This window comes from Gopherus flavomarginatus, chromosome 2 (genome assembly GCF_025201925.1).
Source record: "Gopherus flavomarginatus isolate rGopFla2 chromosome 2, rGopFla2.mat.asm, whole genome shotgun sequence".
NCBI lineage: Eukaryota > Metazoa > Chordata > Testudines > Testudinidae > Gopherus > Gopherus flavomarginatus.
Genome location: NC_066618.1, coordinates 303130763 through 303155154, shown reverse-complemented (window position 1 = coordinate 303155154; position 24392 = coordinate 303130763). Strand labels below are relative to the sequence as shown.

Here is a 24392-nt window from a genome sequence, read left to right as displayed (position 1 = left end):
TCCCTCGGAGACGTGTCGTAAGACCATAAGAATGGTCTTACTGGGTCAGATCAATGGTCCATCTAGCCCAATATGCTGTCTACTGACAGTGGCCAATCCCAGGTGCCCCAGAGGGAGTGAACCTAACAGGTAATGATCAAGTGATCTCTCTCTTGCCATCCATTCCCACCCTCTGACAAACAGAGTCTAGGGACACCATTCCTTACCTGTCCTGGCTAATAGCCATTAATGGACTTAACCTCCATGAATTTATCCAGTTCTCTTTTAAATGCTGTTATAGTCCTATCCTTCACAACTTCCTCAGCAAGGAGTTCCACAGGTTGACTGTGCGCTGTGGAACAAGACACTCATGTACGCTTTCCCACTGGTCCCACTGATACACAGAGTCTTGCGCAAGATCAAAGAGGACAAGGCCAGCGTTATACTTATTGCCTCAGGTTGGCCCAGACAGACATGGTATCCTTACCTGCTGCGCATGTCCATCCACCCTCCAAGAACTCTTTCCAACAGACCGGATCTGCTCTCCCAGGGCAACAGTCAGATTCTCCACCCACAACTGCTGAAGCTCCATCTAACTGCATGGTTCCTTCCTAGTTCCAAACCCAAGAAGTAGCTTGTTCGGAGCAGGTCCAACACACCCTCCTGCACAGTAGATGAGACTCCACTAGTAAGAGTTACATGCAGAAGTGGAAATGGTTCTCCATATGGTGCTCCAACAGAAACTTGCCACCCCAACAGCACGCCTCTCCCTGATATCTTGGACTACCTCTTACAACTAAAAAAAGATGGACTATTGCTCATCTCTATCAGAGTATACCCTGCGACAGTTAATACCTTCCATGACACGCTGGACGGGTTTTCAGTTTTCATCCACTTCACCATAAAATGTTTCCTCACAGGCCTTCAAACCCTTTACCCTGAGATTCACCTACCCACAGCTACCTGGAATCTGAACCTAGTTCTCCAAGATCTCATGAAACCTCTTTGAACCACTGGCTACCTCCTCCATACTACACACGTCCTTGGAAGTAGCTCTCTTAGTCTCCATAACATCGGCAAGAAGGATCGGGGAAATAAGCACGCTAATGGCCTACCCTCCCTACACAATTTTCTTTAAAGACAAGGTTACAATGTGACTCCATCCCAAATTTCTTCCCAAGGTGGTGTCCACCTTCCATCTCAATCAGCCAATACACCTACCTGCATTCTACCCCCAACCTCATAAGAACCCACAGGAAATAGCATTACATGGGGAGGGATAGCTCAGTGGTTTGAGCGTTGGCCTGCTAAACCCAGGGTTTGAGTTCAATCCTTCAGGGGACCATTTAGGGAACTGGGGTAAAAAATCTGTCTGAGGATTGAGCAGGGGGTTGGACTAGATAACCTCCTGAGGTCCCTTCCAACCTTGATATTCTATGATTTTACTCTTGATGTCTAGGGTGACCAGCTAGCAAGTGTGAAAAATCAGGACAGAGGTTGTAGGGTAGTAGGCACCCATGTAAGAAAAAGCCCCAAATATTAGGACTGTCCCTATAAAATCAGGACATCTGGTCACTCTATTGATGTCAGATGTGCAATTGCCTTTTATTTGGACAGAACTAAGGCATTCCATAAATCTCCTAGACTATTCGTGTCCACTACCGAACGATTGAAGGGTACTGCTATTTCCAAGCAATGAGTTTCCAAGTGGATATCCGAATGCATTAAGTCCTGCTACCAGATCCAGAATGCTCAACCCCCCGAGGGCATCAAAACACACTGTACTAGAGCGATGTCAACATCTGTTGCATTCCTGCATAATGTACCTATTACAGACATATGCAAGGCAGCTACATGGGCATCAGACCACACGTTCGCCAAACATTACACTATCACACAGGACACTACAGCAGACACCATAGTAGGCCACACAGTACTGTCTACTGTTATTAATGATGCAACTCCAAAGTCCCACCAACCATAGTGGGTACTGCTTCACATTCACCTGGAGTGCAGCACCCATAGGGATGGCACTCGAAGAAGAGAAGGTTACTCACCTTGCAGTAACTGACATTCTTTGAGATGTGTGACCCTGTGGGTGCTCCACTACCCACCCTTCTCCTCTCTACTTTGGCGTACAAATCAGACAACTCTACAGTAGAGAAGGAACTGAGGGGTTGTAGGACACGCGTGCACAGACAGACCCTAACGATGGCCCCGAGACAACAGCTGGCCGCGTGCGTCCCAGCTAGGCACTGCTATCACAGATCTCCGACCAACGGCACCAGGATGCATCGTCACCTAGAGTGGAGCACCCACAGGGGGACACATCTCGAAGAACCTGTTACTACAAAGTGAGTAACCTTCTCTTCTGCTGGTGAATTAGATACCAAGTGCTAGTTAACACAATGCGTGTTTGGTGCATATATATGTCCAAAACCTGTGCATGTGCTCATTTTCAAAGGTAAAAGAGACTTTGAACAGAAACAACATAATTTCTGAAGGGTTAACCCCTGTGTATTCCCTTGCACTGGTACAGAAATGGTTAGCCACCCTGAGAAAGAAATGTGAATGGAGGTGATCACCCCAGGTGTGAAAACCACAGATGTAGTCCTTTAATAAATCCTGCCTGGCAAGAAATTCCACTTGTTTTGTGATGATAGCAAGAAAAGAGCTTCGTTTGCAGAATGCTGATCCTCTTCATCCAGCCCCAGTGGCCGCTAGACAGTGCTGCTCAATCCTGTCACTGATATCTTTCTTCTCCAGGATCAGCAAGTGCCAAAAGGTCCTGACTCTCAAGGTCAGTCCGTATCCAACCAGAGATGGTTTTCACTATCCAGTCAGGCACAGGAAGCTGCTATCCATAATCACCTGACCAGGAAGGACTCTCCCATGATGGTTGGGGTGACAGCAGCTAGTACCAGACTAGTGAGTATGGGCATTTGCCTTTCACCATTTCAAGTGGCTCATTGGAGCTGCACAATGTACCTACAGCTATACACCTTTCCCTTCAAACTCAGGCTCAGTCCTTCTCTCACTTTTGTGGTGGGATCATAGTCTATGTCTCTTCATATCTTGTTTGATCCCCACTGTCTTCTCCATGTTGTGGCTCAGCCAGCACTCCTTCTCCTTTACAACCTTCTCTCCTTCACCTTCTGGACAATTCTGCCCTATGCCCCTTCTCCTCCACACTCTGGGATTTGCCCTACTCCTTCTCTGCATAGCCAGAATCTGTCCCACTCCCCAGACCATTTCATTTCCCACACCCCTTGCTTCTGTATGAGGAATTGATTTAGGATGCCTGAGCTGTCTTTGCTCTTCTTTCTTACACAGAATCCAAGGAACCCACAGTTTCCCAGCAGGGATGCGCACCCTTTTCTGAAGTCCAGTAAAAAGATGTTTCAGGTCACAGCAAATATGGGAGCTGCTGGAGATCCCAAGGCATCAATGGGCAGTTACTCCCAGTCCTATGGGACCATCTGTAAATCTGCACTCCAGAATCTTCCAATATCAAATTTCTGCCAACAGGCACCAGCATTGAATACTCACCAGCACTGACCAAGTGGAGTACAGCCAAATCCATCCATCTACAGGCCCTGTAGGGAACAAACAGTTGGGGTACAACCTCACTCCCAGGCATTTGGCAGGACCCCAAATGCTAGAGAAGTGCTGCCTGCACTCATCATATAGGACCCAGTGCCACTTTCTCTGAGCAAGATCCAACAATGGTCTGGCATTCTGATCCATTTAACTTCTCAAGCCTGTGCAAAGCCACAAGGTAGGCAGGGGACACAGCATTATTTGTTTCCATACAATGCTGTAGGCACAGTTTATCTTTACATACTATTCCTCATATTCAGTATCGCTGATAGCTACAGAAAGCTGCTTTATTCTGCTACTGGCTTGTGTTGTTAGATATATCCAGGCTTATTTGTCCATCTCTATTGGCCTCAATCTGTTTGTGTTCACTGAATCCAAACTTTGGAGAGGAGCAGGTAACAAAGAATAGACCATTCTCTGAAGCCCAGGAAGACTAAATTTACCATGGATATCTTGAACTCCCTTCACTATATGTTCCCAGTAATTCCCATGTCCTTTTGGGGCACAAAAACAGTTAACGTTCTCTCAGTCCAGTAAAGTAGTTCCCTTTCTTTATGTATTTTTCTCCAGTGTATTTAATACTATAACTATCATGTGTGGATATACTCTTGTATGTATTGTAATAATAAACTGCTTATATTTCACTGAGGGATGTACCTTCCTTTCACAGCATGTTGTCCGCTGTGTAAAAGTGAATGAGAGAGAATCACTAGGGAAGTGCTTCCTTGTCTAATGGCCTGACACTGATTATACATTCACTTGTCTCTCCCAGAATGCAGCAGTCCATGAGATGCCTTGCTGAATCATCATAAAGTCATTATAGAGCAACAGTAGTCCTAGCATAGTTAAGGCTAAAGCTAACTTCCCACTTTAACTGCGGTCTTTCAAATGCTTTCTCCTCTCAACTTTCCCCAAAAGAAGCCACTGTCCCTGAAGTTTCACAAACCACATCTCATTGCGGGGTAGTGTTTTTAAATCAGAAAAACAATATTCAAATTATTGTGTTTTAAATATTTTTCTGTCACCAACTCTGAAAATTTTCTAAACTCTTTTGTTAGCCCATCATATCTCCAGCTTTGTCTATAGATTCAAAAGATGGTTTATTTAGCTGGCTTTTCTCAGAAGTGACTTTTATTGTTTCTGGGGGAATTACAGTGATACATAGTTTAAGGAGCTGGTGTATATGTGTGTGTGTGTGTGAGTGTGTGTATATATATATATGTGTGTGTGTGTGTATATATATATGGAGATATACCTATCTCCTAGAACTGGAAGGGACACCAAAAGGTCATTGAGTCCAGCCCCCTGCCTTCACTAGTAGGACCAAGTACTGATTGTTGCCCCAGATCCCTAAGTGGCCTCCTAAAGGATTGAATTCACAACCCTGACTTTAGTAGGTCAATGCTCAAACCACTGAGCTATCCCTCTCCCACACTAAGGTAGGAAAGGAATGAGTTAACTAAGGACTTCTTAGGTTAGGGTTATAAAGAGAAGATAAAGGATGGCTGGGGAAGGCCTCAAGAGGAAAAGGAAATGTTGACTTTCACAGACCATCAGGGAAACAGTGTCAGGACCTCCTGGGCCATGGCCAAGATGAGGCAGCAAGGAGGAATTGGGAAACTCACCATCTTGTGTACAAGAGACTTCTGAGTTCACATTGATTTGACTTTCTCCAGTTGAAGTAACCCATCTTCTATTTGCTGTTTAGCTTTTATTAACCAAACAGAAGAAAGCCATGGTCCTGACTCCTTGGTGATTGAGCCAGAGTAGAGAAATGATCAGCACATTAGGGACTTAGTGTTAGGACTCAGTATTTTGTTTCTGTTTAACAATTTCCTATATAGTGTGCTGCCACCCTTATTTCTGCGCTGTGGCTTGTGGTGCCTAATGCTCTGCCTGCGGCTAAAGGCTGGCTTTGTGCCGTCTCACAGGGGCTGCATCTTGCCAAAGCCAATGGTCTCCTGCAGCCCTCTGGCCACTCCTGGCTCACGAGGGGCACTATTTCAGATTTTGGGGGCTAGGGGGAAACTTTAGCCATGTTCCAGAGACTACTTAGGCACCTGAAAACTCTAGGGATTTTTTTGGGGGGAGGGGGGTTGCAGATAACTTAAGAATTAGCTCACAGGAGTGCAGTATCCAATTCCTGTATAAAGAAAGAAAAAAAATACATACAAACTCCAGTTAAAGCCATATTTTAAATTTATATGTAAATTTAGAACAATCAGGAGATAATACAGCGAGATATTCCCAATCCCAAGCCTTGAGGTATCAGTTTTGGAACTTTAACAGAGATATCAGAAACAGAAGTTTGATACTTTGTACGCTATCTTTAGTAAAGTAGAAAAAGTAAGCAAATTTTATTTAACAGATGCACTCTATGTTACTGCCATTATCTACTCTATTTTAGTCAATTGTTTTTCACTCCACTAAAAATGTATTTACTTAATTTTAATAGACATGATTTAGGCTTTTTTCTCTTTTATTAAGAACAGGCATTTATGTTTACCGATCACAATCATGTATGTGATTCACTAACATTTGACTCCTTCATTGCTAATAGCATTATACTTGGATCTGCATTTATTTTTGTACAAATTTTAAGTTATTTTACAGATTAAACTAAAAATACCATTTGAAAATAAGCGACCTTCATCTGAACAGTGTCTAAAGTTATGTGATTAGCTATTATTTTTTAAACTGGCACTGATAAAATGAGTACAAGCTTAATTTACATTCTAGAAGGATACTATTTGAGTGTACCTTTTTAAATAATGAATGAAAAAGCACAATATGGTATTGAAAGTGATAATGATAATTACTCCAGCCAGGACAGGCTAGGCATTTTAGAATTCATTACTCAAAGAATTAAATTTAAGCATAAGAAAGAAATAAAATTATGAAATGCACAGATGAATCAAACTAAAATAATAGCACTGTAATCCTTAAACTTTGAAAGAATAAAATTACAGAGAATATATGTGCATTTCGACAGGAAGTACCAAGTAATAATAATAACAACAATAACAATAATAATACAAGTGTGTATTGGGAGGCAGTGTGTGTATTGGGGAGTGAGAGACAGTGTTTGTGTGTATTCGAGAGACAGACAGACAGTGTGTTCAGAGAGTGTGAGAGAGACTATGTTGGGGGAGTGTGAGACTGTGTGTATGTGTGTGACACAAAGGGTGTGTGTTAGGGGAGTATGAGAGAGACAGTGTGTGTGTGTTGAGAGAGTATGAGAGACAGCACGCTGTCACTTTAAATACAGCACTCCACTAGTCTGAAGACTTGTTCAGACAGCAGCAGCAGCCAGCAGCTCCCACTCCTGACCTAGGGTATGTCTGCACTACGGGATTATTCCGATTTTACAGAAACTGTTTTTTTAAAACAGATTGTATAAAGTCGAGTGATATAAAGGGTTTCGTTGTGTGGACGTGTGTAGGGTTAAATCGGTTTAACGCTGCTAAATTTGGTATAAACGCGTAGTGTAGACCAGGCCCTAGAAGCAGCAGCAGCAAATTCCTGTTCCCCCACCCCAGTTCAGCAGAGACCGGGTACACAGGCAGGGGGACACCCTGACAGCGCCACCCCTCCCGTTCTGCACAGCAGACAGCAGGTTCCCAGGAGCAGTTTGGCCAGAGGCAACTCCTCACTTTTTACCCCTTTCTCCAGATCATTTATGGATAAGTTGAATAGGACTGGTCCTAGGACTGACCCTTGGGGAACACCACTAGTTACCCCTCTCCATTCTGAGAATTTACCATTAATTCCTACCCTTTGTTCCCTGTCTTTTAACCAGTTCTCAATCCATGCAAGGACCTTCCCTCTTATCCCATGAGAGCTTAATTTACATAAGAGCCTTTGTTGAGGGACCTTGTCAAAGGCTTTCTGGAAATCTAAGTACACTATGTCCACTGGATCCCCCTTCTCCACATATTTGTTGACCCCTTCAAAGAACTCTAATATAGGTGCAGTTCAAAGGCCCTTTGAAAGAGAGAGAGCACTTCTGTAGTCATTTGGACTTCTTTGGGTGTCCCTGAGAACTGTAACCAGAATGCCCTTCTCATGGTAGCAGCCATGGCCCTGGAACGGGCTGCTGTGTCAGAGGAGACATGGGCTGGTTGGAGTAACTTTCTGGCTACCAATTGTTCCTCTGAAATGACGGATTTTAAGTCAATCCTTATTTCTGGGGTGGGGCTTTTCACTGAAGGGTGATACTACCTAACCTGTGGCAGTGTCATATTTAGCAAGAACATAAGAACAGCCATACTGGGTCAGACCAAAGGTCCATCTAGCCCAGTATCCTGTTTTCCGACAGTGGCCAATTGCCAGGTGCCCCAGAGGGAATGAACAGAACAGGTAATCATCAAGCTATCCATCCCCTGTCACCTATTCCCAGCTTCTGGCAAACAGAGGCTAGGGACACCATCCCTGTCCATTCTGGCTAATAGCCATTGCTGGACCTATCCTCCATTAACTTATCTAGTTCTTTTTTGAACCCTGTTATAGTCTTGGCCTTCACAACATCCTCTGGATGGATGTTCCACAAGGAGTTCCACAGTTTGACTGTGTATTGTATGAAAAAAATACTTCCTTTTGTTTGTTTTAAACCTGCTGCCTATTAATTTCGTTTGGTGACCCCTAGTTCTTGTGTTATGAGAAGCAGTAAATAACACTTCCTTATTTACCTTCTCCACACCAGTCCTGATTTTATAGACCTCTATCATATTCCCCTCTTAGTCATCTCTTTTCCAGGCTGAAAAGGCCCAGTCTTACTAATGTTTCCTCATATGGCAGCTGTTCCATACCCCTAATCATTTTTGTTGCCCTTTTCTGAACCTCTTCCGATTCCACTATACATTTTTTGAGATGTGGAGCCCACATCTGCACACGGTATTCAAGACGTGGGTGTACCATGGATTTATATAGAGGCAATATGATATTTTCTGTCTTATTATCTATCCCTTTCTTAATGATTCCCAACATTCTGTTCACTTTGACTGCTGCTGCACATTGAGTGGATGTTTTCAGAGAACTATCCACAATGACTCCAGGATCTCTTTCTTGAGCAGTAATAGCTGATTTGGAACCCATCATTTTATATGTACAATTGGGATTATGTTTTCCAATGTGCATTACTTTGCATTTATCAACATTGAATTTCATCTGCTGTTTTGTTGCCCAGTCACCCAGTTTTGAGAGAGACTTTTGTAGCACTTCACAGTCTGCCTGGGACTTAACTATCTTGAGTAGTTTTGTATCATCTGCAGATTTTGCCACCTCACTGTTTACTACTTTTTCCAGATCATTTATGAATATGTTGCATGGGACTGGTTCCAGTACAGACCCCTGGGAGATACCACTATTCACCACTCTCCATTCTGAAAACTGACCATTTATTCCTACCCCTTGTTTTTCCTGTCTTTTAACCAGTTACCAATTCATGAGAGAACCTTCCCTATTATCCCGTGACAGCTTACTTTGCTTAAGAGCCTTTGGTGAGGGACCTTCTCAAAGGCTTTCTGAAAATCTAAGTACACTATATCCACTGGATCCCCCTTGTCCACATGCTTGTTGACTCCCCTCAAAGAATTCTAGTAGATTGGTGAGGCATGATTTCCCTTAACAAAAAGCATGTTGACTTTTCCCAAACAAATTATGGGTCTGACCGTTTGGTTTTTTACTATAGTTTCAACCAGTTTGCCCGGTACTGAAGTCAGGCTTACCAGCCTACAATTGCCAGGATCACCTCTGGAGCCTTTATTAAAAATTGGCATCACATTAGCTATCCTCCATTCATCTGGGGTACAGAAACGGATTTAAATGACAGGTTACAGACTACAGTTAGTAGTTCTGCAATTTCACATTTGAGTTCCTTTAGAAGTCTTGGGTGAATACTATTTGATCCTGGTGACTTATTATGGTTTAGTTGATCAATTTGTTCCAAAAGCTCCTCTAATGACACCTCAATCTGGGACAATTCCTCCGATTTGTCACCTAAAAAGAATACCAAATCTGAGCCAATCTCCCTCACATCCTCAGCCTTGAAGACTGATGCAAAGAATTCAGTTAGTTTCTCTGCAATGGCCTTATCATCCTTGAGTGCTCCTTTAGCACCTCAATCGTCCAGTGCCCCCCACTGGTTGTTTAGCAGACTTCCCGCTTCTGATGCACTTATAACAGATTTTGATATTACTTTTTGAGTCTTTGGCTAGCTGTTCTTCAAATTCTATTCTGGCCTTCCTAATTGTATTTTTACACTTCATTTGCCAGCATTTAGACTCCTTTCTGTTTTCCTCACTAGGATTTAGCGTCCATTTTCTAAAGAATGCCTTTTTGCTTCTCACTGCTTCATTTATAGAATCATAGAATATCAGGGTTGGAAGGGACCTTAGGAGGTGATCTAGTCCAACCCCCTGCTCAAAGCAGGACCAATTCCCAACTAAATCATCCCAGCCAGGGCTTTGTCAAGCCTGACCTTAAAAACCTTTAAGGAAGGAGATTCCACCACCTCCCTAGGTAACCCATTCCAGTGCTTCACTCCCCTCCTAGTGAAAAAGTTTTTCCTAATATCCAACCTAAACCTCCCCCACTGCAACTTGAGACCATTACTCCTTGTTCTGTCATCTGTTGCCACTGAGAACAGTCTAGATCCATCCTCTTTGGAACCCCCTTTCAGGTAGTTGAAAGCAGCTATCAAATTCCCCCTCATTCTTATCTTCAGCAGACTAAACAATCCCAATTCCCTCAGCCTCTGCTCGTAGGTCATGTGCTCCAGCCCCCTAATCATTTTTGTTTCCCTCCGCTGGACTCTTTCCAATTTTTCCATCTCCTTCTTGTAGTATGGGGCCCAAAATGGGACACACTACTCCAGATGAGGCCTTGCCAATGTTGAATAGAAGGGAATGATCACGTCCCTCGATCTGCTGGCAAAGCCCCTACTTATACAGCCAAAAATGCCATTAGCCTTCTTGGCAACAAGAGCACACTGGCGACTCATATACAGCTTCTCATCCACTGTAACTCCTAGGTCCTTTTCTGCAGAACTGCTGCCTAGCCATTCGGTCCCTAGTCTGTAGCAGTGCATGGGATTCTTCCATCCTAAGTGCAGGACTCTGCACTTATCTGATGAAGTTCAACATGGACTTTTTTTGGCCCACTCCTCTAATTTGTCTAGGTCCCTCTGTATCCTATCCCTACCCTCCAGCATATCTACCACTTCTCCCAGTTTAGTGTCATCTGCAAATTTGCTGAGGGTTCAGTCTATGCCATCCTCTGGATCATTAATGAAGATATTGAACAAAACCGGACCCGGGACTGACCTTACTTTGTTGTTTAGCCACAGTGGCACTCTTTTGGTTCTCTTACTATGTTTTTTAATTTGGGGTATTGTAGCAAGGTCTACAGTCACTAGTGCGGCACCTCTTGCTGGTCATCTTGGGAATTAGCTCAACTCCAGCTCAGGAGCACCCTCTGCTGGCTGCTGTCTTGCCTGCCTCAGGCCCCACATCCCTCCCAGACCCCAGTGCCCTTTACCTCAGTGTTTTACCCTCTTCAGTACCCCCGCTCTGGGTCTCCCCTCCCAGGGTAACCCCCAAGCCCCTATACCCACCTTGCCTCAGTGGCTACTGCCAGTCATCATCTAGCCCCCTCTCACTGGGGCAAACTGCAGTCTGTAATGGCCACTCATCATTGGCAAGGGGTTAGGACAGGGGCGGGCAAGCTTTTTGGCCTGAGGGCCATATCAGGTTGCCAAAATTGTATAGAGGACTGGTTAGGGGAGGCTGTGCCTCCCCAAACAGCCAGGCATGGCCCGACCCCCACCCCCTATCCGACCACCCTCTGCTTCTTGCCCCCTGATGGCCCCCCCCCGCCCAGGATTCCTGCACTCCAGCGGATCAAAGGAAGTTCAATGTAACGCTGTTTCACCTGTAACATGGTAAGATGTTTTGACTCCCAAGGACAGCGTTATATCGGGGGAGAGGTGTATAAAGTTATTAGAAGTGTAGAACTTGATGTAGAACAGGGGTCTCAAACCTGCAGCCTGCCATAGGCACCGACTCCGTGGGTGCTCCAGGGCTGGAGCACCCATGGGGAAAAATTAGTGGGTGCTCTGCACCCACCGGCAGCCAAGCTCCCAAACCCCACCTGCCCCACCTCCTCCTCCCTCCCCCCCAAGCAGAGCCGGTGCAACTATTTAGGTGATCTATGCGGTCATCTAGGGTGCTAGGGTTTGGGGGGGGTGGCATTTTCTTTGGCAGCGACCACGGCGCTCTGATCTTTGGCCACCCTGGTCACCGCCTGCATTTAGGCAGAGGGAGCTGGGGCAGGGGAGCGCGGGGAGGGCCGCCTGAAGCAAGTAAGGGGGGGTGGGGCGGCACACAGGAGAACTCCCCACCTCAGCTCACCCCTGCCCCACCTCCTCCCCGAGCACGCCGAGGGTGCTTCACTTCTCCCGCCTCCCAGGCTTGTGGCGCCAATCAGCTTAGGCGCCACAAGCCTGGGAGGCGGGGGAAGTGAAGCAGCGACAGCGTGCTCAGTGTGCTTATTATGCTTGTGCATGGAGCAGGGGTGAGCTGGGGTGGGGGGGGTGCCTCAGGGTGGGGGGGTGGGGAGCTGCCACGGGGGGGGCGCCTCAGGGCTGGGGCTCGGGGATGGGGGAGGGTGCAAGGTGGAAGTTTCTCCTAGGGCCGGCCCTGCCCCCAAGCACGCCACTCACCCGCTCCTCTGCCTACCTCCCAGGCTTCCCGCCCAGCCGCCACCAAACAGCTGCTTGCACGCTCTGAGGGTGGGGGGGAGGAGCAGGAACATGGCGCGCTCAGGGGAGGAGGCGGAGACAAGGTGGGGTGGGGACGGGGATTTGGGGAAGGGGTTGAAATAGGTATAGGGAGGGGGTGGAGTTGAGGTGGGGGCTTTGGGGAAGGGATTGGAAAGGGGGCGGGGAAGGGGAAGAGAGGTAAAATATAAATTAATGGATTCTTGCAGCACAGCTACATTTAGAGTTTCTTCAGCAATAATTTAGTGGAGGCCATAAAGAATATAATTTGCACTGATGTCTTTGAGCTACTCATTGGGGGAGGAGATTCTTGGGGCAGCGGTATGAAGGAGGTAAATGGACTCTTTCTGTGAATGATGGTAGTTACTTTAAATCCGTCTGTTCTGTGGAACAGGACAGGAGCTTTCTTCTTTATGTATGGCTCAATTCTTTTCTTCCCCCATGTTAGTGAGTTTCCCTCATTCTGTCTCTTCCCATTCTCCCAGTCACTTTCATTCTGCTTTTTGGTTACTCTTCCAGTTACTTACTTTCAAATCCTGTGGTCTGATTCTAAGGGCCATATCCAGCAAGGCCTCAAGTGAGCGAGAGAGGCAATTTTAGACCTTAGGGCTAAACATGAACACTGCATACAGCTGGGCACATCATCGGCTGGTTTAAATTGTCAGAGTTCAGTGGAAGTCAGTGGAGCTATGGCAATTTACACCAGCTAAGGATCTGCCCCAGCATTTCTATTCTGTGGGGCTATTATAACATATTGCCTAATAAGGCCAATTGCCACCTGGATTACTTTGGTTATATATTATGCCCTGTTCCCCTGCTCTTCTGGCTGTTTACCTTTCATCTTGTAAGGTCTTTGGAGATGGACTGGGCCTTCTTCTGTGTTTGGAGGTTGCCTAGCATATTGTGGGTGCTAGTGAAAACAAACAATAACAATAATCACTAGTAATTCAGATGATTCAGTTTATGACCACTCATCCTCTAGGTAGTATAGCTTAGTTTGGATCTATTCTGACATTTCCAAAGTGCGTCGAAAAAAAGAATATTCATGGAAGAAAAGAGTTTTCCAAGACAAATGGGAGAATTTATATTTTTTCACAGAGGTAAAAGATAAAATTCAATGCCTTATTTGTCAGCGAACCAATGCTGTTCCCAAGGAGTATAACATACATTGGCACTATGACATGATATACCATGAAAAATATGATTCATTCACCAGAAAAATCCAAGAGAAAAAATTCGGCAATTTAAAGGAGCATTTGCCAAGCAAAGAAATGTCTTTTCGGAGATTAACAAGTCTAGCAAAGATTCAGTAAGAACAAGTTTTGTGATAAGCGAAATGACAGCTAAATCATCGCGACCTTTTCCAGAAGGTCTATTTGTAAAATAATGTCTTGTGAAGGCCAGCGAAATTTTATGTCCTGATAGGAAGAAAGTTTCTGAAGGCATAAGCTTGTCTGCCAATACAGTTGCCTGTAGGATAATGGATTTAGCAGATAATGTGCAAAAACAGTTGATTCAAACGGCAGAAGACTTAGAAGCATTTTCAGTTGCTCTTGATGAGAGTATAGATGCATCAGATACTGCACAGTGTGCAGTGTTCATTAGAGGCATGGATTGTAATTTGAATATAACTGAAGAGTTGCTAGACTTAATGCCACTGAAGGGTACCACAATATGATATGACATATTTCAAGGACTGGAATGGAACAAACTCATATCTTTGGCTTCGGATGGTGCGCCATCAATGTGCTCTGAAAACGTTGGTGTGGTTGGATTATTGAAGGCCAAACTGAACAGCCTCAATATACCAGGAATTAGCACCAGTATACATTATATTTTGCACCAAGAAGCCCTGTGTTGTAAAAGTCTACAAATGAAGGACGTTATGGATGTAGTTGTTAAAACCGTTAATTTTATACATTCACAAGGGCTGAATCACAGACAGTTCACTTCTTTTCTAGCAAGTATGGACAGTGAATATGGGGAACTTCTGTATCACACTGAAGTTAGATGGCTGAGTCATGGAAATGTTTTGAAGCTTTTTTTTTGCACTTAGAGAGGAGATTGATTTCTTCATGAAAATGAAAAACAAGGAGATTCCACAGCTTGCTGATTCCACTTTTATCTGGAGCCTTGCTTTTCTAACAGATGTAACTGATCACCTGAATGCACCAAACTTGAAGCTTCAGGGTAGAGAACAGGTAATAACACAGATGTATGACAGTGTTAAGTCATTCAAAGTTAAACTTACTTTGTGGGGGAAACAGCTGACTGCTGGCAATTTGATCCATTTCTCGACTCTGAATTCCTTAGGAAAAGTTAAACCCAAATCCTTGAAAGAATATGCAGATATCATTTCTAACTTATACAAACAGTTTGATGTGTGGTTTAAAGATTTTAAGGCGCTTGAACTGTACGGGGAGATTTTGGCAAACCAGTTAAGTGCCTGAAACCACTATGGCTTATTGCTAAAAGCAGCCAAGTCAGCAGGCTGTAAAATAGCCATGCAGCAGCCTCAAACTTGACCAAGGCAGGGAGGGGTTTTGGGTGCCACAGAAAGGGCAGCTTGACCCCGTGTCCTTCCTGATAAGAATTGTGTTGAAATTGCTGATACTTGTATTTTAGAAGAGCAGGATGTGCTCAGAAATGTGTCTAACAGAGTCTCAAGGCTGCAGACTCGGGGAAAATACCACACCTGGTTAATCAATAATCAGAAGGAAACCTCTTGCTGGACCATTGAAACTGTTTGCTTAACAAGTTTTCTTTAAGGAACATGTCATTATATTACTATGTATAAATAAAGGGAAAAAGTTTGAGGTAGTAGGACTGGCAGACGGGTTGCCGCTGTGCCACTCGAGAGCCACACTCAGCTTCGGTAATTATCCAGGGTTGGGGGTGTTTTACTAACCTGTTGCAGACCTGTGTAAGTGCTTGAGACTAAGTAAAGTTTAGCTTTAAGTGAAAGCACTCTTGTGTTGTCCTATTTGTGTCAGCCATCTACCAGTCGGACAGCTGTGTCTCCCCTGATTTCCTGACACCACCGTGCACAGAGTAAAAGTTACCAAGAGCTTTGGGTTGAAAGAACCCCAGGTATCAGAACCACATTTTCAACTTTTTTCCACATCATTTGCTGTGGACATTGACAGTGTTGCAGAGGAAATGCAGATGGAGTTAGTGGAGCTTCAGTGTGATACCATTTTGAAGCAGAAGTATACAAATGTTGGAATTCCAGAATTCTACCAGTTTGTTTCACAAGAAAGATTTCCCATGTTATTCTCTGCTTCCTCAAGGGTAATGGCAATGTTTGGAAGTACATATATATGTGAACAGTTTTTCTCTTCCATGAAGATTAACAAATCTGTGTTAAGGTCAGGGCTCACTGATGAACATTTGCAAGCCACACTGAGATTGGTTTTGTCTCAGGATATGAAACCTAATATTGATGCTCTGGTTGATCCAAAATGCTGCCAGCTAAGTGGCCAAAAATGAAATGACTGTCAAAATTAGCACTGACTTTTTGCATTACAGTTTTTAAGAAGTTAATACATTGACTTTTAATAGCATACTATATTAGTCTTCATTTTTTTTCATTTTTGACTATACTTTTGTATCATTTCAGTGATGCGGCCCTCGGGCCAATGTACTAGTCCTCATGTGGCCCTCGTGGAGATTTGAGATTGAGATCCCTGGTGTAGAATGTGTCATGCTGTTTTTATTTTTTTCTCTTAGTATTAGCCACACTTCACTGAGGCTCTTTTCTTTTTAACAATCTCTTTTTATTTGGGGAAAGAAAGTACAAATGGAAAATATTTACAGGTCAGGTAATCTGTGACCCTCTGGCTCACTGCCTGCCTGGCTTTGACATCTTTGCCTACCTCAGCTCACCTACAGCTTTCAGCTCACCATCATGTACTTCATTAACCAATTCTGTGTGTGAAATCTGACTCCAACACAGTGTTTTAGTAAATTAATTTGTTTATTTTATGCACCACAATATACAGAACTGCTTAGATAGCATCCTCTTAATATATATATAACAGTAGCAAGAAACTGAATAAGAAAAGAGATGGAGCTCTGTACAGGAGCAAGACGTCTGTTCTACTGTATGAACTCTTGTGCCATCTTCCTCCTAGTATTATTTGCAACATGGAGTAAATTTAAAACTGCCCTTATTGTGGTTTTGGCCAGCTCCTCCCCACTTCTCTGCTCATTTCTTTTGCTAATATATTTATGTCTAATTGAACTGTTCAGATTAGAAATAATATATACTCTTGATCACTGGAGATTTCAATCATCACTTGTGAAGTTTCCTGAACAGCCCATTCTTAAAATAGGGAAATCCAGCCACTCAGGGCTTCATTTGACACTGCTTCCAGCAACCAATAAAATAACCACCATTTGTCACTGAAAATTTAATTAATTTATATAGTGCTGTTAGCATGACAGCTAGGCATCTTGAAAACTTAAATTCTTTAAGACACAAATAAAACTGCTGTCGACTGCTGGCCCTTCCCCTATCTGTCATCCACATACCTGTAGCATTGTTGCTGAGCTTGCAGCTCCTGCTCTGGTAGTTTTCATTAGGGATGCAGCATTATTTAAAAAAAAATTATTTAAAAAAATGCCCTCCTCCTTGCCTCACTAAGGGGGCACCAACCACATGCAGCAGTACCCTCCACCCGAGCACTGCAACCCTAATCCTGGCTGAGAGCAGAGGGGAAGCTGGTGGTAGCCCCTGCGGAGAGAACCCACCCCACAATCACCCCACATATGGCTCCTTTGTCCCACAGGACTGGACCTGGCACCCCACGCTCACCCTACAACAGCAGCTCCTGTGTCCCATGGTTCTGGCCCATTGCCCTGCTCCTGGCATTGCAACCAGGCACACTGGTTCACAGCACTGCTTAGGTTTGGCCTGACTGCTCTGTCATGATAGAGTGTAAGGCAGGCCAAACCTGAGCGGTTCTGTGGCCTAGTCCACCTGGGCACAATGTCATTCATTGAAGTTTTCTCCTTCACCCTTCTCCCACCCAGTCATGATGGAGGGTCTGGCAGGTCAATTTTGAGCAGGTCTGTAACCCAGAGCATGCAGAGCAGGGAGACAAACCCAGACACGTGGGACAGGAACTGCATGAGCTGCCGCTTCAGTATGAGTTGTGGACACAGAAAAAAAGTCATGGACAAATGGGAAAAGCAAAATATGTGACTTTTTTTTCCTGCTGTGACAAACCTGCAGTCCTAATGATCATGGAAGGAGCATCAGCTGTTTCTCAATCTCACTGGAGTTGGCAGGAAAACTCAGGATAGTTCAAAGTAAGGGCACTTACTTCCTACCCACAACATATGCACCAGGTGAAACATGAGTTGGGCTGGGAAGTTGGGAGAGATTCTTCAGATAGAGATGGAAAAGACTCTTCAGTGTAGGACACAGGCGAGGAAGAGATGGTCTGCCCAGTCCTTTAGGATCATTTGATAACTATTGTAGATGTGGCTCTAATAGAGTTCTAAAACGCAGTTCTCTGCTGCATTCCTTTTTTTGTTTTTTGCTTGACTTTCTACCTTGCTTGTTGTTGCAGGAACTAAGGCGCAGCTGACATGCATGAGTTAGGCCTCAGCCCTTATATCTTTTGACCCCCCTTGTTAGAAACACAGTCCAAAGGAGTAAGGCAGCCACTTCCAATAAGAGGTTACACAGTTACAGTTGTCACATAATGGCCTAGACTGCAGGTAAAAGCCCAACCTCTGAGCCTGGGAGGGAGCCACAGTTGTAATGGGGAACTGAGTTTCTGGCAGTCATGTGGAGCAAGGGAAGGTGGCCAGAACTGATTCTCAGAAGTCTTGTTGCCTATTTTCAAAAGAGTTATTTCTCCCATCCCACAGCCTCTAAGATATTCTCCTATGCTGCCTTGCCAGCTGAGAACTTGAGCTTGCTGTGACTTTTTATGCATTTATTTTTTAATTTACCAAATGTGTTTATTTGTACCTCTGGGCACACAGATAAAAATATAAGGTCATATATAATTTCCAGCATTGAGACCCATTGCCACTGTTGCTGTGTTGCCTAAGAGAGAGAGTCCCAGGCAGAAGAACAGCAGACCCAAGGCAGCAAACCTTATGTACAACCCTCTTCTTTCTTTTTGACACCCACCCTCCACTCACTGTCCTGCCAGATAATCCAATACCACAGCATGACCCATATAGGCTGGTCTGGGCCAGGCCTGGTATCAAAAACCTGAAAGAAATCTATGTAAGAAAAAAACATTGCTGAGCTTTAAGAAAGGATAAGTTACAGTAAAGCTCAGTTATTTCCTCCTTTTGTCTAAAACCCTCCTCCCTCTCCTATCATCACAATGAGGGAACCTGCTAACACTTGAAATGGCTTATCCTCTGCTACAAATCCCTCCCTGAGAGAAAACACCTCTTCTTGGTGGTGTACCCTCAAGATTCTGCTTAATGAAGGCTGCATTGTACAGGCTTGATTCAGTGCACTACTAGGTTGGCTAATTTAAACTAGAGACATCTCTTTATCCCAGCATGGCATGCAAATTCCCTCTGCTGCTGCCTTCCAGCTGCCTGCTCATGCCTCTCCCTCTAAAGCAATAATATTTCCAACTATATTTAAAAACACCCATAAGGTTATACAATGCTAAGTATAAAAGCTGGACATGTGCCAATGGACAGGGTCATAACTACAGGTAAGGGCAAATAATTTACTCCAAGATCTTGCTCCTGGGAACTGTCAACAATCCTCCTGGCACCACATATGAGGAAAAAATGGACCACAACCTGAGAAATATCCAAAAATCAGCATTGTTCTTGTAAATGAGAATTACGGACTTCCCTGGCTTAGGGCAGAGCTTTGCATTATAGTTTCACCCCTCTGCGAATAATAGCAAGCTTGTTCTGTCTGCTGAGGAGCTTCCCTGTGCAGGTGATAAATAGACTCCACTTTATTTTTGTTTTAAACAATCTGTTGATTTAATTTTTTTTTATCATTTGGATCCTATTGCAGTAAAATTGCCTATCACCATTTAACTGTAAGAGGAAATAATGCTGTAGGAGGCCAGTGTTGCACAACTGCCCACTCAACAACATGAAGGAGTATTCAGTATGTTACTAGTGTCCATCACTGAAGCATAACCTCCCCTTTCTCCATTGACAGATAGTAATTCCACCACTGGAGTTGGGATTTAGGCAGCATTTCTAAGGTCATTTTTTGGTTTTGAAGGTCCCCAGGAGTTTGGGCATGAATTTCCCCATTTTCTTGTCTTTGGCATCTGTGTCATATTCCTCATCATTCTGAATTGGTTGTTCATCCTTCTTGCAGAAGACCTCAAACCTACTATACACCCTCTTCTCCTTTCGCATATTCTCCATCTTTTTCAGAAGGGTATCTCTATCCTCTGATGGTTGCCTCTGAAGATTCTTCTTATGGCTCCCAAAACTTTCTGACCTGCTAATGTTGCAAGTTTTCTCCTTCTCATCTTTATATTCCAAACTGCTGGTAGACTTGGTAAGATCAGGATTACTTGTGGATGGTAGTTGCTTGGCCAGCTCAGCTCTGTTTTTCTGACTGTTGGCAGAAATTTGCTCCAGAATCACCTTTGTGTCATCACGGAGATTACTGCTGTATAGGATGTTTGCCGTGGAAGAAGCAAACCTGGTCTGAGATGGCTGGTTGCTTTTGAGAGCAGATGCTGTTGTGATCCTTTGGGATTTCTCTTCCTCCATCACTTCCTGATAATCCCCCTTGGAAGATCGTTTAAGGCTCATGGTCTGCTTGTCAAACTTTCCACTCTCAAGATTGGTTTCTTCCTCTGATTTCTTATCACCCTTTGGATTCAGCAACTGTTTCAACCTTAGCGACCCTTTCCTAAAAAATTCCAGTGGACTCTGTTCCTGTTTGGCACCCTCTTCTTCGGATTTATGGAGAGAGCTGTCAGACCCTTGGTTCTTGGATAAACTTTCAGGAATCGATGTGGTGCTTACCCTAGCCTGCAGTTTCTTGAATTCTGTGTCAGCTAGTTCCAGTGTGTCTCTTTTGAATGTCAATTTCTCCCTCTTCTCTGGCAGAGCAAGCTTCTGAGTGTCTCCTACCAATACCAGGTTCTCCTTCGTTGGAAGAGCAGGATTGCTGTCTGTGGAATAAAACCGAGAAGATAGTTTTTCCATTTTGCTACTAATATTTGTTATAGGATCTTTACTCAGTGTGTCAAGGAGCTGGGTGGCTGAGGAAGACATACCAAACTGTTTCTCAGACTCCATGTTCATCTTATAACTACTGAAGGATTCTTTTGAGTCTAGCACCCTACTCTCCAGGATCTTGTATTGCACGGATTTGGTACATTTTTTCTCTGCATTCTGAGATTCTTCCTGTAGAAAACTGGAAACAGCTTTGGTGTGACCAACTGTAGCGCTCTCTATGTCTTTGCCCACAGTTTTGTACTTTTCTAAAAGTTCTGCCACTTTAGAAGAGGCGGCTGCCTTTATAGTTTCATTGTCTTTTATAATCTCACTGGACATTTGCTCCTTTTGGATCATCTGAACCTTATCCATTGTCATATTTTGCTGATCTAAACTGGCAGCATTAAAAATCAAAGAAGACCTGAGCCTTGAGCTCCTCTGGATCAAAGGATTTATCCTGGACCTAAAAGAATCCTGTTTCACGAGGGAGGTCTCCTCGCCTGCTCTCTCAGTACCTGTCAATTCTTTGGTGCTTTCAATTCCCAATGATTTATTATTAAATGACATAGGAGACTTGAAAGATGGGATCAGGTCACTGGGGTACTTTGTGAGGGGCTCTCCAAGGCTCAAAACATCATTATATGACTCTGATTCCATGGGCATTGGGATGCCTTCGTCTCCTGGTTCAGACTGGTATGCACTCAGGTATGAAGAAATCCTCCAGTTACGCAAACCTGTTCTGTTTTCCTGGGTCTTCTTGTCCTGATCTGGGTCCTGGTCTTGTAAAAACAGTCGTTGTTCCAGGCTCTGCTTCTGTGTGGGGGATGTCTGGCACATGAATTTCTGCCCTATGTTTTGCCTCCTTAGTGACATCAGCCCTAGTGGGCCATTCCCTGCAGGGTTCACCTGATCAGAACCATGCCTCACTTCCCTAGAAGAATTTGAAGGCTCATAATCTAGCCTTAAGGGGAAACTCTCCTGTGGGAAGTGGGATTCAAGTTCCGGATATCTGGGGCCCTGTGCATAGTCCTCCAGTTCATTGAATCCTGGCCTACCACCTCGGATTCGCTCAAAGAACCCCTGAGGCCTGCTGGAAGCATGGGGATGTTCAAACTGATATTGGTAGAACTGGTCCTTTTGAAAGTGACTGGACTGCATTTTAAAGTCATCCAGATTATTCATGAACATCTGCCTAGAACACTGCTTTGAAGAAGAAAAGTTTTCAAAGGTTCCTTCAGCAAAGCTGTGTCTCTTAAAGGAATCCAGCTCTAACTGCTTGGAGCGGAATAAACCTCTGACAGGATCTATCTGACAATTCTCCATTTCTGCCTTCTTAGAATACATGCGCATTGTTGACCCCTCCATAGTATGGCGCATCAGTTCGTCCCGTCTGAAGGCTGACAAGAAGTATCTGTCTGGATCAACTCTGTCCACGAAGGGTGGAAAGACATTGTCATCCCTCTGGAACAGCAGGTGTGGTTTCTTTGGAAAGAAGGGCATATTATTGCCAAAGGGGGCCATGGTAAATGGGTTCTCTGCCTTCACCAAGACATTGGCTGGAGGAATGAGAGGGTCTGACTGTGCAAAGAGAATTCGGAATTCTTCATCAAAACTGGACACCAGCTCCCCTTGGAAGATGTGAGCAATGCTTCGATGAATCTTCTCAAAGGACCACATAAAACTGTACCAAGATACAGAAAAGATGAAATGTGGTTAGGATCTGATGTGTTAAATCAGTGGCACCACTTCACATCCACCATGCACTGAGTCTAGCCTTCTACTAGCACCAAGTACTACTCTGGCAGCTTTCTTCTGCCCTCAAGAGTTCCCCTGATTAACACTTATTGATTATTGGGCATCAATCAGTTCCAGCTCTAATAGGCTCATGTTCTAAATTGAAAAAAGCAACAAAGAGTCCTGTGGCACCTTATAGACTAACAGATGTATTGGAGCATGAGCTTTCATGGGTGAATACCCACTTCGTCAGACGCATGTACCCACGAAAGCTTATGCTCCAATACATCTGTTAGCCTATAAGTTGCCACAGGACTCTTTGTTGCTTTTTACAGATCCAGACTAACACGGCTACCCCTCTGATACTTGGATCTAAACTGAGAGATCTAACATATCAAGTGGTAACTACAGAGAAGAGGAGACGGGAAAAAGGAGGATGAGGGTTATGGTAAAACATGCTAATATGACTGTTCTCTGCTGAATTTTTTTAAATTAAATATTTTAAAGTTATTTTAATACATACTTTTTATTTGTAAATAAAGTACCCACGTGTACACCACTGAGACAAGGACTCCCTTGCAAGAGCACCCCATTCCTCACAAGTACTATCTCACTCTCTCCACCAAGATCCATACAGCATGCTCCCTGCCTCGAAGAGGTAATGATTTTCCTTATCTGGGTTTTTAATGTGGGGCCACTCACTTGAGTACCAAAAGCACTTAGTATGCTGTTTTCATCAGATTGACCTATCTAAGCTCAGAAGGATAACACAGGCATTGATGTAGTAACTTCCATATATTAGCAGAGGCAAGATTAGAAAGGCAAAGGTACAAAATGAGCTCAAACTAGCTATGGGAATAAAGGGAAACAAGAAGACTTTTTATCAATACATTAGAAGCAAGAGGAAGACCAAGGACAGGGTAGGCCCACTGCTCAGTGAGGAGGGGGAAACAGTAATGGGAGACTTGGAAATGGCAGAGATGCTTAATGACTTCTTTGTTTCGGTCTTCACTGAGAAGTCTGAAGGAATGTCTAGTATAGTGAATGTTTACGGGAAGAGGGTAGGTTTAGAAGATAAAATAAAAAAAGAGCAAGTAAAAAATCACTTAGAAAAGTTAGATGCCTGCAAGTCACCAGGGCCTGATGAAATGCATCCTAGAATACTCAAGGAGTTAATAGAGAAGGTATCTGAGCCTCTAGCTATTATCTTTGGGAAATCATGGGAGACGGGGGAGATTCCAGAAGACTGGAAGGGGGCAAATATAGTGCCTATCTATAAAAAGGGAAATAAAAACAACCCAGGAAACTACAGACCAGTTAGTTTAACTTCTGTGCCAGGGAAGATAATGGAGCAGGTAATTAAAGAAATCATCTGCAAACACTTGGAAGGTGGTAAGGTGATAGGGAATAGCCAGCATGGATTTGTAAAGAACAAATCGTGTCAAACTAATCTGATAACATTCTTTGATAAGATAACGAGCCTTGTGGATAAGGGAGAAGCTGTGGATGTGATATACCTAGACTTTAGTAAGGCATTTGATATGGTCTTGCATGATATTCTTATAGATAAACTAGGAAAGTACAATTTAGATGGGGCTACTATAAGGTGGGTGCATAACTGGCTGGATAACCGTACTCAGAGAGTAGTTATTAATGGCTCCCAATCCTGCTGGAAAGGTATAACAAATGGGGTTCCGCAGGGGTCTGTTTTGGGACCGGCTCTGTTCAATATCTTCATCAATGATTTAGATGTTGGCATAGAAAGTACGCTTATTAAGTTTGCAGACGATACCAAACTGGGAGGAATTGCAACTGCTTTGGAGGACAGGGTCAAAATTCAAAATGATCTGGACAAATTGGAGAAATGGTCTGAGGTAAACAGGATGAAGTTCAATAAAGATAAATGCAAAGTGCTCCACTTAGGAAGGAACAATCAGTTTCACACATACAGAATGGGAAGAGACTGTCTAGGAAGGAGCTTAATATGAGTCAACAGTGTGATACTGTTGCAAAAAAAGCAAACGTGATTCTGGGATGCATTAACAGGTGTGTTGTGAACAAGACACGAGAAGTCATTCTTCCGCTTTACTCTGCGCTGGTTAGGCCTCAACTGGAGTAT

At 43.9% G+C, this 24392-nt stretch overlaps 2 protein-coding genes across 4 annotated transcripts in view; one reads left to right on the top strand and one right to left on the bottom strand.

Annotated features, from left to right (window-relative positions):
- Nucleotides 1-21953, top strand: part of MAPK15 (mitogen-activated protein kinase 15) — an 87918-nt gene extending 65965 nt beyond the window's left edge. For 2 of the 3 annotated variants that reach the window (XM_050939353.1, XM_050939354.1), the window contains exons 13-14: nt 2746-2907; nt 3313-4254. In XM_050939353.1, coding sequence (XP_050795310.1) covers nt 2746-2907; nt 3313-3537 — 387 coding nt within the window. In that variant the 3' untranslated portion in view covers nt 3538-4254. Of the gene's footprint in view, nt 1-2745; nt 2908-3312; nt 4255-21876 lie in introns of those variants that run through there. The other variant, XM_050939355.1, reaches the window with a different exon arrangement.
- Nucleotides 16350-24392, bottom strand: part of FAM83H (family with sequence similarity 83 member H) — a 58366-nt gene continuing 50323 nt past the window's right edge. Inside the window, exon 5 of the mRNA XM_050939342.1 lies at nt 16350-22220. Coding sequence (XP_050795299.1) covers nt 19565-22220 — 2656 coding nt within the window. The 3' untranslated portion in view covers nt 16350-19564. The remainder of the gene's footprint in view (nt 22221-24392) is intronic.